The 14,429-nt window shown below is 33.0% G+C and overlaps 1 protein-coding gene across 1 annotated transcript in view; it reads right to left on the minus strand.

The window, feature by feature from the left end:
* Window positions 1–7,871: 7,871 nt before the first annotated feature.
* LOC114339157 (electron transfer flavoprotein subunit alpha, mitochondrial) overlaps window positions 7,872–14,429 on the minus strand; it is a 44,727-nt gene continuing 38,169 nt past the window's right edge. Inside the window, exons 5-6 of the mRNA XM_028289789.2 lie at window positions 9,297–9,448; window positions 7,872–8,112 (exon numbers count right to left, since the gene is read on the minus strand). Coding sequence (XP_028145590.1) covers window positions 7,936–8,112; window positions 9,297–9,448 — 329 coding nt within the window. The 3' untranslated portion in view covers window positions 7,872–7,935. The remainder of the gene's footprint in view (window positions 8,113–9,296; window positions 9,449–14,429) is intronic.

Genomic DNA, 14,429 nt, shown 5'->3' on the forward strand with positions numbered 1-14,429 from the left:
AATCCTTAATTACCTGAACCCTAGATAAATCCACATCTCCTATCTTGTATTTAAAATCACTGGTGGTCTTATTACGTGAAAAAATAATATATGAGCATTTCGAAGCATTCAATCTAAGATTATTTTCCTGGCACCAATGTACTAAAGAATCCAAGTCTCTCTGCAAACCCTCACAATCAGATTCTGACCTAATGCATTTAAATATCTTTAAGTCGTCTGCAAATATCAGATATTCAGATTTAAAGTTCCTACCAATATCATTTACCAACAACAGAAAAAGCTTAGGACCCAAATGGGAACCCTGCGGAACCCCTGACACGGCTTCAAATCCATTAGAAACACATCCTGCTAATCTAACTTGCAATGTTCTTCCTTGCAAATACGAAGTAAACCAAGCTAATAAAGAACCAGTGATACCAAAGTTTCTCAGCTTTGTAATTAAGATATTATGATCTAGTAGGTCAAAGGCCTTACTGAAATCGGTGTAATTAAGACATTATGATCTAGTAGGTCAAAGGCCTTACTGAAATCGGTGTATATAGAGTGTACCTCGTAACCCTCATCCATTGCTGAACCTATACTATCGATATACAAAAAGAGGTTAGTGAGAGTAGAACGTCCGCCTACAAATCCATGTTGGTTGTCCGTAATAATGTTCCTAAAACAATTATCCAAACTTGGCAAAACCATTTTTTCAAATACTTTAGATAAGGCTGACTGAATACAAACTGGCCGATAGTTTTTGATATCACTATGATCTCCTGCCTTGAAAATAGGACACACAAAGGAATGTTTCCATCTGTTCGGGAAAATTCCCGTCTGGACAGATTTATTAAGAACATATTATAGAATAGAATAGAACATAAATATGCTTTATTGTCATGAAAAATTGTACAATTTTATCGATAAAGCTTATAAAAAGTCAAGAAAACAAAACAATAACAATCCAATTCACTAAAATTACATAAATCGTCAATATATTTACAATAATAACAATAATAATGAAGTTAAACAGAAGTAATCAATTGCAAAATTTAAGTAAATTGCAAATGCATAGTCTACCTAGTAATTAATAAGTTTAAAAGTTAAGCTGCTGCATATGACACCCAAATATAGACAAAAAAATGATAATAAAAATACTACTTGTGCAAAGGGTACTGTAATTTCTTAGTTATTGATTAAGAAAATCTTCTACTGAATAATATGGTCTTTCAGATACGTAGGCTTTTGTCAGGTTACGGAATTTGGGGAAAGATGCTGCAGATTTAAGTTGTAGAGGGAGATGGTTGTAAAGTTTTTTTGCGGAATATAATATAGATTTCTTTACTAACTCAGAGGACGGGGTCGGCATATAGACGTCAAACGTAGAATTTCTCGTGAAGTAGTCATGATTAGGTCTTGATGGAAAGACATGTAGATGTTTACGAATTAAGCAAAGAGTTTCTAAAATATACAAAGATGGAAGGGTTAAAATTCTGTGATCTTTGAAGTAACTTCTGCAATGTGTTGTTCTTCTGAGGCCAAACAGATATCTAACTGCTCTTTTTTGTAATTTGAAAATAACATCGAATTGGGCAGCTGTACCAGAACCCCAAAAAGGAAGACCATAACGAAGATGTGACTCGAACAAAGAAAAATATGTTATTTTGGAAGATGCTAAATTGAGTTCATTCGAAACAGATCTTATAGCATGGCAAGCTGAGGATAGTTTCTTCCTTAATAAATCGATATGGTGGGACCATTTAAGGTTGCTGTCTAAAAAAATACCAAGAAATTTTACAGAATCAACGGTACTGATCTGGCTGTTATTAAGAGGTAAGGGTTGAAGGACTCCTTTATAAGACAATGCTACTGTTTTATCTACGTTAAACGAGAGTAAATTAGAGTCAGACCAGGTTTTTATTGTAAGTAGATCAGAAGTTATAGTAGCATGAAGAGTTGCAATATTTGAGTTGCTCCAAGTGATACTGGTATCATCAGCAAAAAGAAAGGTTTTTCCATCGATTTTTAAACTAGTGATGTCATTAATAAAGATAAGGAAAAGTAGAGGACCCAGTACTGAACCTTGAGGTACCCCACATACAATGCTTTTGAGACTAGAGTCTGTATCATTTGCTCTAACCAGTTGTTTCCTATCATCCAAGTAAGATTGGAACCAATCTAAAGAAATACCTCGAATTCCGTAGAAATTTAGTTTTCTTATCAAAATGTTACGATTTACACAGTCAAAAGCTTTGGCGTAGTCACAAAAAACGGTGGCAGTGTGAAGATTATTGTTGAGTGCTTGATAAACCTCATGTAGTACAGAAAAGATGGCATCAGTGGTGCATTTATTATTTAAAAAGCCGAACTGATTTTGTGATAAAATGTTGTTTTCAACTAGAAAGTACATAAGTCGGGCTTTTATGAGTCTCTCAATAATTTTGGAGAGTACCGGTAGTAGCGCAATAGGTCTGTAATTGCAGGTATTAGATATTTCACCACCCTTATGAAGAGGAATAATGATGGCTGTCTTCAGGCACTCTGGAAATTTACCTTTCTCAAAGGAATCATTAATTAGTGAGATGAGGACTTCTAACACATTTTCTGGGAGATTAGAAAAAATTTTTATCGATAGACCATCAGTACTACAGGAGGATTTGCTTTTGATACTATTGATTGTTTGGATCAGTTCAGATTTATCGACTGGTTTTATAAAGAATGAATTCGAGACCTTTCTTGAATTAGGGAGATAGGCAATGGGATCTTGTTGTGGCAAAATAGTTGATGTAATATTTTTACTCACATTAACAAAGTATTCATTTAGATTTTCAGGGTCTGGAAGGGAAATTGTTTTAGCAGTGTGGGTTTTATTTCGAAGATCGTTTATTATGGACCAAGTTTCTTTTGCAACACTTTTTGAGCTTCCCAAACGGTTATGGTAGTAGTCTTTTTTAGCTGATTTTATAAGTTTAAGATAGGTTGTCCTGTACTTGGTGATATATTCAGTGATAGAGACGTTGGTAGTAAATTTCCTGATATAGAGAAGAGAACTCATATTCTTGGAAGATATTCGGATACCTTTAGTAGTCCAGGGTTTGCGATGTTTTGGCTTAATTGCAATTAAAGGAAATGCTTTATTGAAGATACAGCCAAGCTTATCCAAAAAAGCACTGAAATATCCACGTCCATAGCAGGAAAGCGCCACTCAGAGGTTAAGCATAAATTTTGGAAATTACGAAAGTTCCGGGTGGAAAAAATCCTGCCTAAACGTCGGGTTTTCGAGGAGGGTTTGCTCAAGATATTAAACTTCGTATAAACTCCTTCATGATCAGATAGTCCAGCATTAATAATTGTAGAGTGGACATCAATGGGTGAAAAATCTGAGACAGTATAATCAATTATGGTAGATGAAGTTTTTGTAATCCTTGTAGGAGAATCAACGTGCATTGTTAGACCATACGATTCAAACATGTTGACCAAGGATATTTGTGTAGCACTAGCAGCAGCATAATCAATGTTAAAGTCCCCGCATAAAATTTTTCTACTTTTATGGGGCAGGTCATCTAACAAATTTAGCAGGTTCTGAAAAAATAGTTCCACGGAAGAGTTAGGTGATCTATAAATGCAAATAATATAAAGATTAAGATTCTTATTGTAAATTAACGAAAACTCAAAGAAGACTTCACTTAGCAGAAAGTCATATTTTGTTACCGAAGAAAAATCATTGCTCGTAGATAGAATTAGGGTGCCTCCGTAAGCTGAGCTTGGACGATCATACCTAGCAATTGTGGTGTATTTTTCTACAAAAACAGGCTCGTTGACTTCAAGCCAATGCTCTGTAACCGCAACTACCGAGGAAAATCCTAATTCCTCTAGGAACAAAAATAATTCATCAGTTTTGTATCTATAGAACGAATATTAATCAGAACCATGCTAAAGTTGTTATCACTAAAACAATTTGAGGATTCTAGTCCCTCAGAACACGTCGTGATGTTTAAAAATTTCGTTTTGGAGAGGCAGCGGAATAGTAATTTCGGTGACATTCCCTTGATTTTTGCAGGTGTATAATTCTTTCAGAAGTGAGAAAGGATCTGTAAGCATCAAGATCAGCTTCCACCTCATCTGGACCAATCCCATAGGCATTGTTAAATTCCAGCAGAATTCGTCGTAGATCTTCAGTCTTAGTGGGAAGTCCCTCGGAAGCCAAAAAGAGTTTAACGCTTGTATTGGTAAATCCATCGTAAAACACTGAAGCTGGTTGGTCGTGTAGATAAGCAAGATGAAGTTTAATGGCTTTTAAGATATCCGGTTCCCTTAATCTGGCTAGAAGATATCGACTATTCGAGTTATTGGTTAATCTAACTCTTGGTGGGGTCAAAGGATCCAGATTTATCGAAGGTTCTAAAGTATCCTTCTTAATGAAATTTACAGGCGAATGGAACGGATTCTTAGATTTACAAACTTCGATGGCCTGCTTGTCTGTACGTATGTTTGTGTTTTCTACTTCATCTTTGTTCTTGCGAGAATTGGTAATTGGATTTTCCAAGGTGACAGGACTTCTGAGATTCTTCGGATTCTTATATGACTCAGATGAAAGCGTTGGTTCAGAATTGGAAGATTCTATAGACCATTTGATGTTAACACCAGGTGGCCAAATTTCCTTATTAAATAATAGGTTAATAGCTGTTCTAGATTTTATACCTATTTTGAACGAAGAGCCAGTTGTTGTGTCGGCATCTTTAAGGAGTGCGTAACATCTAATATATTCCTTAATGCCTAGCTTCTCTTTGATATAGTGAACAACTTGTATATGGGTGTACGTTGGGGTCAAGTTACTAATAACTACAAAGTGACATTTATCTTCTGTAATTTTTGGCTTTTGCTCTGGACTTGGTTCGAGATGTCGGGGCTCTTCAGTTTGGGTACTTGCGGTGGCATAAGATGTATTTTTCTTCGATATCTCTTTTTTAGTTGGTATAGTAGATAGATTTTTTGTAAGACTGCTCATTTGATTTGAAATTTCACCGATATTTGAAGAGAGCCTTTCTAATCCCAACTTAATCTCAGTTGAATTTGTGTCTTGGATTTCAACTTTGATAGCCTCATCTGAAGAAGAGCCGAAAAAAACTGACGATATATTAAAAATGTCGTGTTCCATCTGCCTTACAGATTTTAAAACCTTTTCAGGATTCAGCAGGTTGTTTAGTTTGTGGATCTCGTCAATTTTTTTCGTAAGATAGTCCAGTTTGCCGTCATTTTTAGTTAATAGGTCATAAGTCTCGATGAAAACAGGCAAATTGTCATTTAGTTTTTTAGTAACTTGAATTAAGGCCTATATACTAATGGTTCACACAAGGACACTGCACTTTCTCTTGGGAACAAATTCGGTATCAAATCAGGGCCAGCCCCTCTATTGACATTTAATGATAACAGCACATTCAGTAAATTGTCGAAAGTGACTTCGAGGTTACTAATTTCCATCTCCAGCTGTTGTGAGAAAATTTCATTACTCTCCAGGTTATCCAGAGATTTACCATTAAAAGTGCTGTATACAGTACCAAAATGTTTCGCAAACAACTCTGTTATTTTTTGTTTGTCATTCTCACTTTCCTCACCTAGAAACATAGAGCCAGGGAGAGCACCATGTCCGTTGGTTTTATTTTTGATGAACTTCCAAAATTCACCAGCGTTCTCATTTATTCTCACTTCCATCTTTGAAACGTAAGCATTGTAAGACTGCTCAGTGAGTGATGAGCATTCATCTCTCAAATTTTTAAATTCAATATAGTGGTGATACTTATTTGTAGTTTTATATTTTTTATGCGCAATCTTTTTGGCAATGACTTTACTCTTAAGTTCAGATGAGAACGAAACAGGAAAATTCGATCTTTTTACAGATATCTTTGGTACAAAAAGTTCAATTGCGTTCCAAATAATGGAATAAAAAGCATCTAAAATGTCATTTACATCCTCTAAACAGTACAACTCAATCCAATTGATCTGAAGCAAATAATTATTCAAGGCACCATAATCCGCCTTGTGAAAGTTATAATAAATATTAGTTTCCAAACTGATATATTGATTATCAAATAATATTAATGCTTCAAGTGAGGGATGATACCTGTCACGTCATTAAAGCTTCCGCTTTTTTTAGATTTAAATAAGTATCAGAGAAACACAGATCAATAATTGAGTCATACTGGTTTTTAAAATAATTATATTGACCTAATCCTAAAAAATTGAACTCGTCACAAAACAAAATTTCAGTATCATTTCACTTATATTTTTAGCAGTCGTCTCACCGTCCCATATCAGATTTGGTAGATTATAATCCCCAAATAATACTAGTTTAGAATCTTTATACTTATTCATAATTAGTTTTACAGTATCAATGTGATTGGAATAAACATCCAATCTAGATCTGGGCGGAATGTAGACACAGCCTAAAACATATTTAATGCAATTAATAGTAATTCCAGCAAAAACCTGTTCTACATTTGAACTGGCACTTTCCACTAGAGAAGAACTGATATCACTTCTAACTGCAATTAACACTCCACCTCCTCTTGATTTCTCGCTGGAAATATGATCACGGTCCCGACGGTATACGGTATATAAATCACAGAAAACTTCATTACTTTTAATTTCAGGACCAAGCCAACTCTCTGTTAGGAAAATAACGTTATATGTATCTGAACAGGATGTCAAATATTATGTCCTTTAGCTTCGTACGCAGACCACGCACATTTTGGTAGTAAAGTGATAGACTATTCATACTTATGTTCGCATTTGGGAGTTTTTTAGATTCTGGTGGTTTTGTTCTTTTGCCTTTGAAATAAACGGGTTACCATTCTTGTATCGTATTGCCAAGTTTGATTCACCATTTCTTCTACGCCTATCGAGTTCTTCATATAATTTCTTGAGATGCTCGCAATATGCTCGATGGCTTCAACTTATGTTTGTTTTTAAGACATGCAATCACTGTGGTATTATTTTGAAAAATTACCTTAAGTGGTCTTGGCCTGTCACTACTGCTATTACCACGTCCTACCCTCAAAACCTTAAACTCAGTTGCTCCAACCTCCAGTTTCGTTAGTACTTCTCGAGTATTTGCCTTGTCATGATCTATTCTCTCATTAGTAACCTTAGATTGGCTCTCATCAACATTATACATTAGTATATTTTAATATATTTTAAGTTATGTATAATAATATATTTTAATTTATGCAAGCAATGTATGTTGTGTTGCCTATAATGAAATCGTTCATTAATAGAAAATCATTCATTAATAGGGGTCATTAATCAATGATTTTGAGGGTGTTAAAATTGATCATAAATGGACGGTCGACGGAAAAATATTTTAAATCAAATGGGTATTGTTCTGTTCCTGAATTGAATGTTTGTTTATACCATTTATTTCGGCCACTTTACTGCGTTCGACCTGCCCTCTATATTCATTTTCAATCGCGAATTGACAATTTATGCAAATTGGAAGAAATACAAGGTGGGCGGTTAATTATTGTGCTAGTGATTCTATTAGATTTTTTAAATGTTTGGTTGTTTTGTCAACAAAAACGAAAAATATTAGTTTAAAATACCGTAAAACATAATTTTTTATATCCTTATAACAATTTCTCAACATTTATTTAAAGACAACATAATTGTTCAAAAAAACGTAAAATTTATGACAAGCTCCCGCTAAAGAGAAATTAAAGGGTGCGCCACTGGAGGATTATTAAGCTTTTCAGTCCACTACAATTGAAAATTAATTAGGGCAATGTTTACAGTGTTAACAGTGGACACAACAACAAATGATCACCATCTTATTATTTATAATTATTCCAAATGAATGTAATATTGGGGTTATAACTGTATTGACTACTCAAAAATTAGAATAAAATATATATTTTAACTAATTCTGGACATTTCACAAAAAATATTTACAAAATTTTATTATAATTTCTCAGTTAATTCAGGAACAACTTTAAATAAGTCGGCAACCAGTCCATAATCAGCAACTTGGAAAATTGGAGCTTCAGGGTCCTTGTTGATAGCAACTATAGTCTTGCTGTCTTTCATACCAGCCAAATGTTGGATGGCTCCAGAAATACCAACAGCAATATATAGATCCTAAAACAGAGAATGTAGAAGAATCTAGGTATTGACAATTAAATCAAAAAATAAAATATGAGTAAGAGCGAAAGTAGATGAAGACTTCTGTGTTTAAGTTCAGAAGCCTGCTTTCAATAAATACTTCACGATTGTTTGAGAAATTTTCAGAATTATACAGTATGGTGCAAATGAAAGGAATAAAATCGCTAATTCGTAAGCCGGTGACTTCAAGGAAATATATCCCGAAACAGGTCGATTTTTATTTTTAAATTATGATTTTTTGGCATTTATATCATACTAGTGACGTCACGATCTGAGCGTGATAACGTAATCGATGATTTTTTTAAATGAGAATAGCTGTCGTGTGCTAGCTTATTTGAAAGGTTATTCAATTCTCTAGTCAGTAATATACACATTAACATAATTATTTATACAGGGTGTCCAATTTTTTTTTTAATTAAATCAAAAATTGACACAAAAAGAAGAATGTATGCATGTTTATTTGACAAATAAACCTTGCTTTTTGCTTAAATTAAATATTCAAACTACCATGAGACAGATGGCAGCTTGAACATTGAATTTAAGCGAAAAGCAATGTTTATTTTTCAAATAAATATGTTTTTCTGTTTTCTGACAGCAGTAAAATGTATTTTGAATTAAATAAATTACATACATTCGTCTTTTTGTGCCAATTAATTTTATTACATTTTTTTGGACACCCTGTATAAATAATTATATTAATGTTTATATTACTGAATAGAGAATTGAATAACCTTTCAAATAAGCTAGCACACGACCCCTACTCTCATTTAAAAAAATCATGGCTTACGTCATCACGCCCAGGTAGATGATGTCACTAGTATGATATATATGCCAAAAAATCATAATTAAAAAATAAAAATCGACATTTGCACGATACTGTATAATAAAATTGATTGTGGAATTAAGGAAATTAATGTTTTCTATGACTAGAAACTTAACAGATTCCATAATTGAATGGCAGTTATGGATTTGGATCATTTGTTAATGAGAGGAGTACTTTCATGATATATAAAAGTTTACTGCGAGGCCAATCAAAATACATTTTATCTTGGTTTCATGTTCACTTGTAAACGTGTTGTAAACTATGATCGAGTAGGTGAAACTAATAAAAGATGCATTATATTTGCTAATATTTAAACATAATATGTCAGATTACTTACAGGCGCAACAATTTTTCCTGTTTGACCAACTTGCATATCATTTGGTACATATCCAGCATCTACAGCTGCACGGGAAGCACCAACTGCAGCATTTAACTTATCAGCTAGATCATATAGAAGTTTGAAATTGTCTCCTGACTTTAAACCCCGACCTACAAATAAAAAATATAAAACTTGGGCATAGTAATAAAACAATACATTAATAAAATACAGTAAGACAGACACGATGTATGCCAAACAAAAGTTTTTGTTTACTCTAGAACCAGCCAATCACGAGAACAGTTCCCAGATACAGTCAATCTTCTATCACAAAACACAGAACCTTCTAGATCAGTTAAGTTATTTACTTGGTCTTCATATTGACCACAACCAGAAAAATGCGACAAAAAACTAAATAGAGCCTGCTACTCATTAAGAGTATTGAAAAGCTATCTAGACCAGGGATTCTTACTATCAGTATGTATTATGCAAAATTTTATTTTGTTATGCGATATGGATTAATCTTCTGGGGTGCTTCAGTGGATAGCTCAAATGCGTTCATAGTCCAAAAAAGGCAGTCTGGTGATCTTAGGATGAAAGGCGGGAGAATCCTGTAGATGCCGATTTAAATTATTTAATATATTCACTTTTTCAGCTATCTATGAATGTATTATGTTCCTATTTAATAGATGCCGATTTAAATTATTTAATATATTCACTTTTTCAGCTATCTATGAATGTATTATGTTCCTATTTAAAAATTTTACTTTGTTTATCACCTGCTACCAACTCATGAATTTAGATTACAAGAAGCCTTAACCCGGGAGCTGTCGCGCTCACTTATGTAACGTGAACAGTCGCGTGTTAGATTTTATCTCACAATACGAATTTACAACAAATTTTTATTTTATAGTATTTTTATTTACTTGCTATGTTAGAAATATCATTTCTAAGAATTATTAAAGCTAATTGGCTCTCCCGAAAGCCATAAATTCCACAAAAAGAAGAAAAAAAAACCTACGCATTACTACACCTTTCTTCGAGGCACTTACGAGTGGAAAGTTATGTTGCAAAATTTTTTATTAAGTTATCGCGAAAAAGGATAAAATGTTAGATTTTTTCTAACGGCGCGACTGCTCGCGGGTTAATTTGAATTTTCCACTTCATAGATTGTCTCTAACAGACAGAAGTCCTTTGTAAGCATGTATTAAATTTTACAATAGTCTCCCACCTGACATTCAAAGGGAAACAAACTATAAAGCTTTTAAAAAAACGGTTTTTCAACACCTGGTTAAAATTGAGCCCTTTACTGTGGTGGAGTACCTGGCCTATCAGCCTTGATCAGCACATGTAATTTGTACTGTTTATACAGTGTGTCTGCGTAACTTGGAACCATATGGGAAACTTTTTTATTATCAATTTTACGAAAAAAAAGTTATTCTTCATAAGGTGCTCTGCATGGTTTAAATCCTAAGGGTAAGAACAGAACAAGTGGGTCGAGGTGGAGGTGTAGGTCGCAGTGGATGCTACTAGTAAAGTCGCGGTCGATGTCGACAGCACATAGCTGAGGAGGCCACCTGATAGCTGAGGAGATCACCTGCGCTGTCAGTCGAGCTAGAACCACTATCAAGTGAAGTAGTTTAATGAAATTTGAATGACAAAAAGACTGTGCTTTTGCGATGTTGTGTCAGTCAAGTGATGATAGTGATGAACTGTCAGCTATAAATAATCAGATTCTCCTTCATATTTCAAAAATTTACTGTATTTAATTACTTTAGAAATTCAAAAATAAACTGAATACAAAAAAGGGATTAAATAAAAAGTATCAACTCAGATAGCGCAGGTAATGACAACTTGGGTTCGAACGGACCAATCACAGGGAAGCATCCTTGTAGGCCGCGCAGTAGACATCCATGTAAAACAAACTCATTTTATTTTCAAAAGCTCTGTTCTCTTCCATTCACTACAATGTGTTTGTTTTACATGGATATCGACATCGACCGCGACCTCCACCTCCACCGCGACCCACTTGTTCTGTTCTTACCCTAAGATTGAATCATAAGATATCAAATTTTATTAACAGTATACGAGGTGTGTCAAAAAATATGAATTTCGCTCAAGAAGAAAGTACCTTTATATTTCACAATATCGAAAAATTTTATTAAGAAAAGTTGTTTGGAATTAAAAAGTATTTATAATATGCAATTACATTCTTCTAATTGAAAAAAAAAGGAATTGATTTTTTTTTTCAAATTACGGATACCCAACATCATTTTTATTACGATAACTCCGTTATTATTAATTTTACAAAAAAAGATATTCTTTATAAAAAGGTCTGAATAGTCTAACAACTAAGATGCACTTATAAGATATCAAATTTTATCAATTTTATACGAGGTATGTAAAAAGATATGAATTTCGCTAGGAGTAAAAACCTTTATTTTTCACGTAGAAGGACGTAATTGCATATTAAAACATAGTTTTAAATTACGAACAACTTTTTAAAATAACAATTTTCAATATTGTGAAAAATAAAAGTACTTTCCTCTTGAGCGAAATTCATATTTTTTTACTTACCTCGTATAAAATTGATAAAATTTGATATCTTATAATTGTATCTTAGTCGTTAGACTACGTAGACCTTTTTATAAAGAATAACTTTTTTTCGTAAAATTACTAATAACTGAGTTATCGTAATAAAAATAATGTTAGGTATTCGTAATTTGAAAAAAAAATCATTTTTTTTTAATTAAAGAGTGTAATTGCATATTATAACATAATTTTTAATTCCAAATAACTTTTCTTAATAAAAATTTTCGATATTGTGAAATATAAAGGTAATTTGCTCTTGAGCGAAATTCATATCTTTTGACATACCTCGTATACTGTTAATAAAATTTGATATCTGATGATTGAATCGCAGGTTTTAGACAATGCAGAGCACTTTATGAATAACTTTTTTTCGTAAAATTGATAATAAAAAAAGTTTTCCATATGGTTCTAAGTTACGCAGACACACTGTATATTTTAAACTGTGATGTTCATATATTTTTTTATATGTGATTAGTAATGTGAAGTTATTTACTAATTATGTTTAAAAATTTATGCAAATAAACATTTACTCTACTCTACTCAAAGATGTAAATAAAAGGAAAAAATGGTACATTATAAAAATTTCTTATTTATTATTAATCCAAAAGGTAAAATTCTAATCAAATAAGAATAATATAGAGTACAAATAATCCAGATATTTAAAAACTAAAAGAAGGGTAATCAATAATTTTGCTCATATGGGTGTGATTTGGAGACTAACAAAAGCAAAGGAAAGAAAACAGATCAGAAAACAGGTCAGAGGGAAAAACGATGAATGTCAATTTTTGGCCATTTTGGGATTTTTTAGCAATCTGTTAGCCCAGAAAGAGTACTATCAACCTGTGAATGGCCAAGGGGAAATGAAGATCATAATCGTCTTAAAATCCCGTCACAAGATTAGATGCAAGGGGGAAAAACAATGAATATGTAACTTTGTTTCTCATTTTACGGAAAATGCTTGCTGATAGACATTCATCGTTCTTCCCCCTGACCCTTCAGATGTTTTGAGAGAAAAATACTCGGAAGAATCTTTGGACCTTATCACGACCTGAATACTAACCAATACCAAATGAGAACAAATGCTGAGGTCAAACAGATGTATAGAACAAGTAACATAGTCCAAGAGATTAAATCCCAACATCTTAAGATGTTGTCATGTCCATAGACTCCCTAATAACAGTCTTGTCAAGTTAATCTAGGAAGAAGCTCTAACAGTAAATGCGATAGAGAGATAATATATGGTCAGATTTAAGAAGAATGGGGCTACCCACTGACCCAACTATCATGGACAACAATTCGAGATGGAAGCGAGTTGTGCAGTCAGCTAAGACCCACCCCGGTTGTAGTGATACGAGAAAAAAAATTTCGCCTAGGTTAATTACGGTCAAAGTTAGTCACTTTTTTTTATTTAATTCACAAATACTTTGTTTACAACAATTAAGCAACCTAACTAGCGCCATTTTGAAGTTCAAGCTATATGGTTTATGTGTAAAAGTTTCAGTAAACTTTAAACTTCAACAAAGTGGTTAATAAAAGTTTAAAAATTACGTCCTAACGAAATCGATTCGTGGTCGGTGGAGGGGAATTATTAAAATCCATGCATTCAAAAAATGAAATTGATTATTCAAACATATGCTCCAATTAATATCTCCGGAGCTTGTTGATGGATTTTGAACATCATTTTTTAATTTGTATGTAGGTACTCGTAGTCTTGTAGAGTACGTTATGTTCACATATCCCCATCTAACATTACAAAATGTTAGGGGGAACCCCCTTATAACTCAGGGATAAGAAAAATAGATTACGACCGATTCTAAAACCTACCAAATATACATATATAATTTCATAAAAATCGGTAAAGCGGTCTCGGAGGAGTATGGCAATTAACACTGTTACAGGAGAATTTTATAGATGTAAATATATAGATGGCAATTAAAAAATAGGGGTTGGTGATAGAAGAGTGAAAATTAAGGATTGTATGTATTTTTATTTCTACACCATATAAAATTAAGGTAGACAATTTTGTCCAAAAAAATAAAAAAAAATGTCAGGGGGACAACCCTCTTATAAATTATGGGTATGAAAAATAGGTTAAAACCTATTCTCAGTCCTAGAGGATATACGTGTAAAATTTCATAAAAATCGGTCAAGCCGTTTCGGAGGAGTATGGTAACTAACACTGTTACAGGAGAATTTTATGTGTATAGAAGTAACTGAATTAAATAATAAAAGTGGCTAACTTTGACCACAATTATTGAACAAGGAGAAAAGTTTTGAAAATTCGTGTAAAAATACCAGCTTTTGAAATCCCAAAGTAGATTTACTCTACAGTCAATATTAACAAAGCCATTCAAATTGTTTTTAAGCCAAAAATGACTCTACTTTAGTAAACTATTTTAGGAATGATCAAAATGACTTTTTATGGCTTTTATTAAATGCTGTGAAAACATAAGTGTTCTTCTTTCATGTGGTTTCCACAGAGTTGCTGTATCATTATTATTTTCTGAACAATAACATTGCAAAAAATGCCCAAAGCTCTTTGGGATAAACAAACTGAATAAA

The sequence above is a fragment of the Diabrotica virgifera genome, chromosome 10, assembly GCF_917563875.1.
Source record: "Diabrotica virgifera virgifera chromosome 10, PGI_DIABVI_V3a".
Lineage (NCBI taxonomy): Eukaryota > Metazoa > Arthropoda > Insecta > Coleoptera > Chrysomelidae > Diabrotica > Diabrotica virgifera.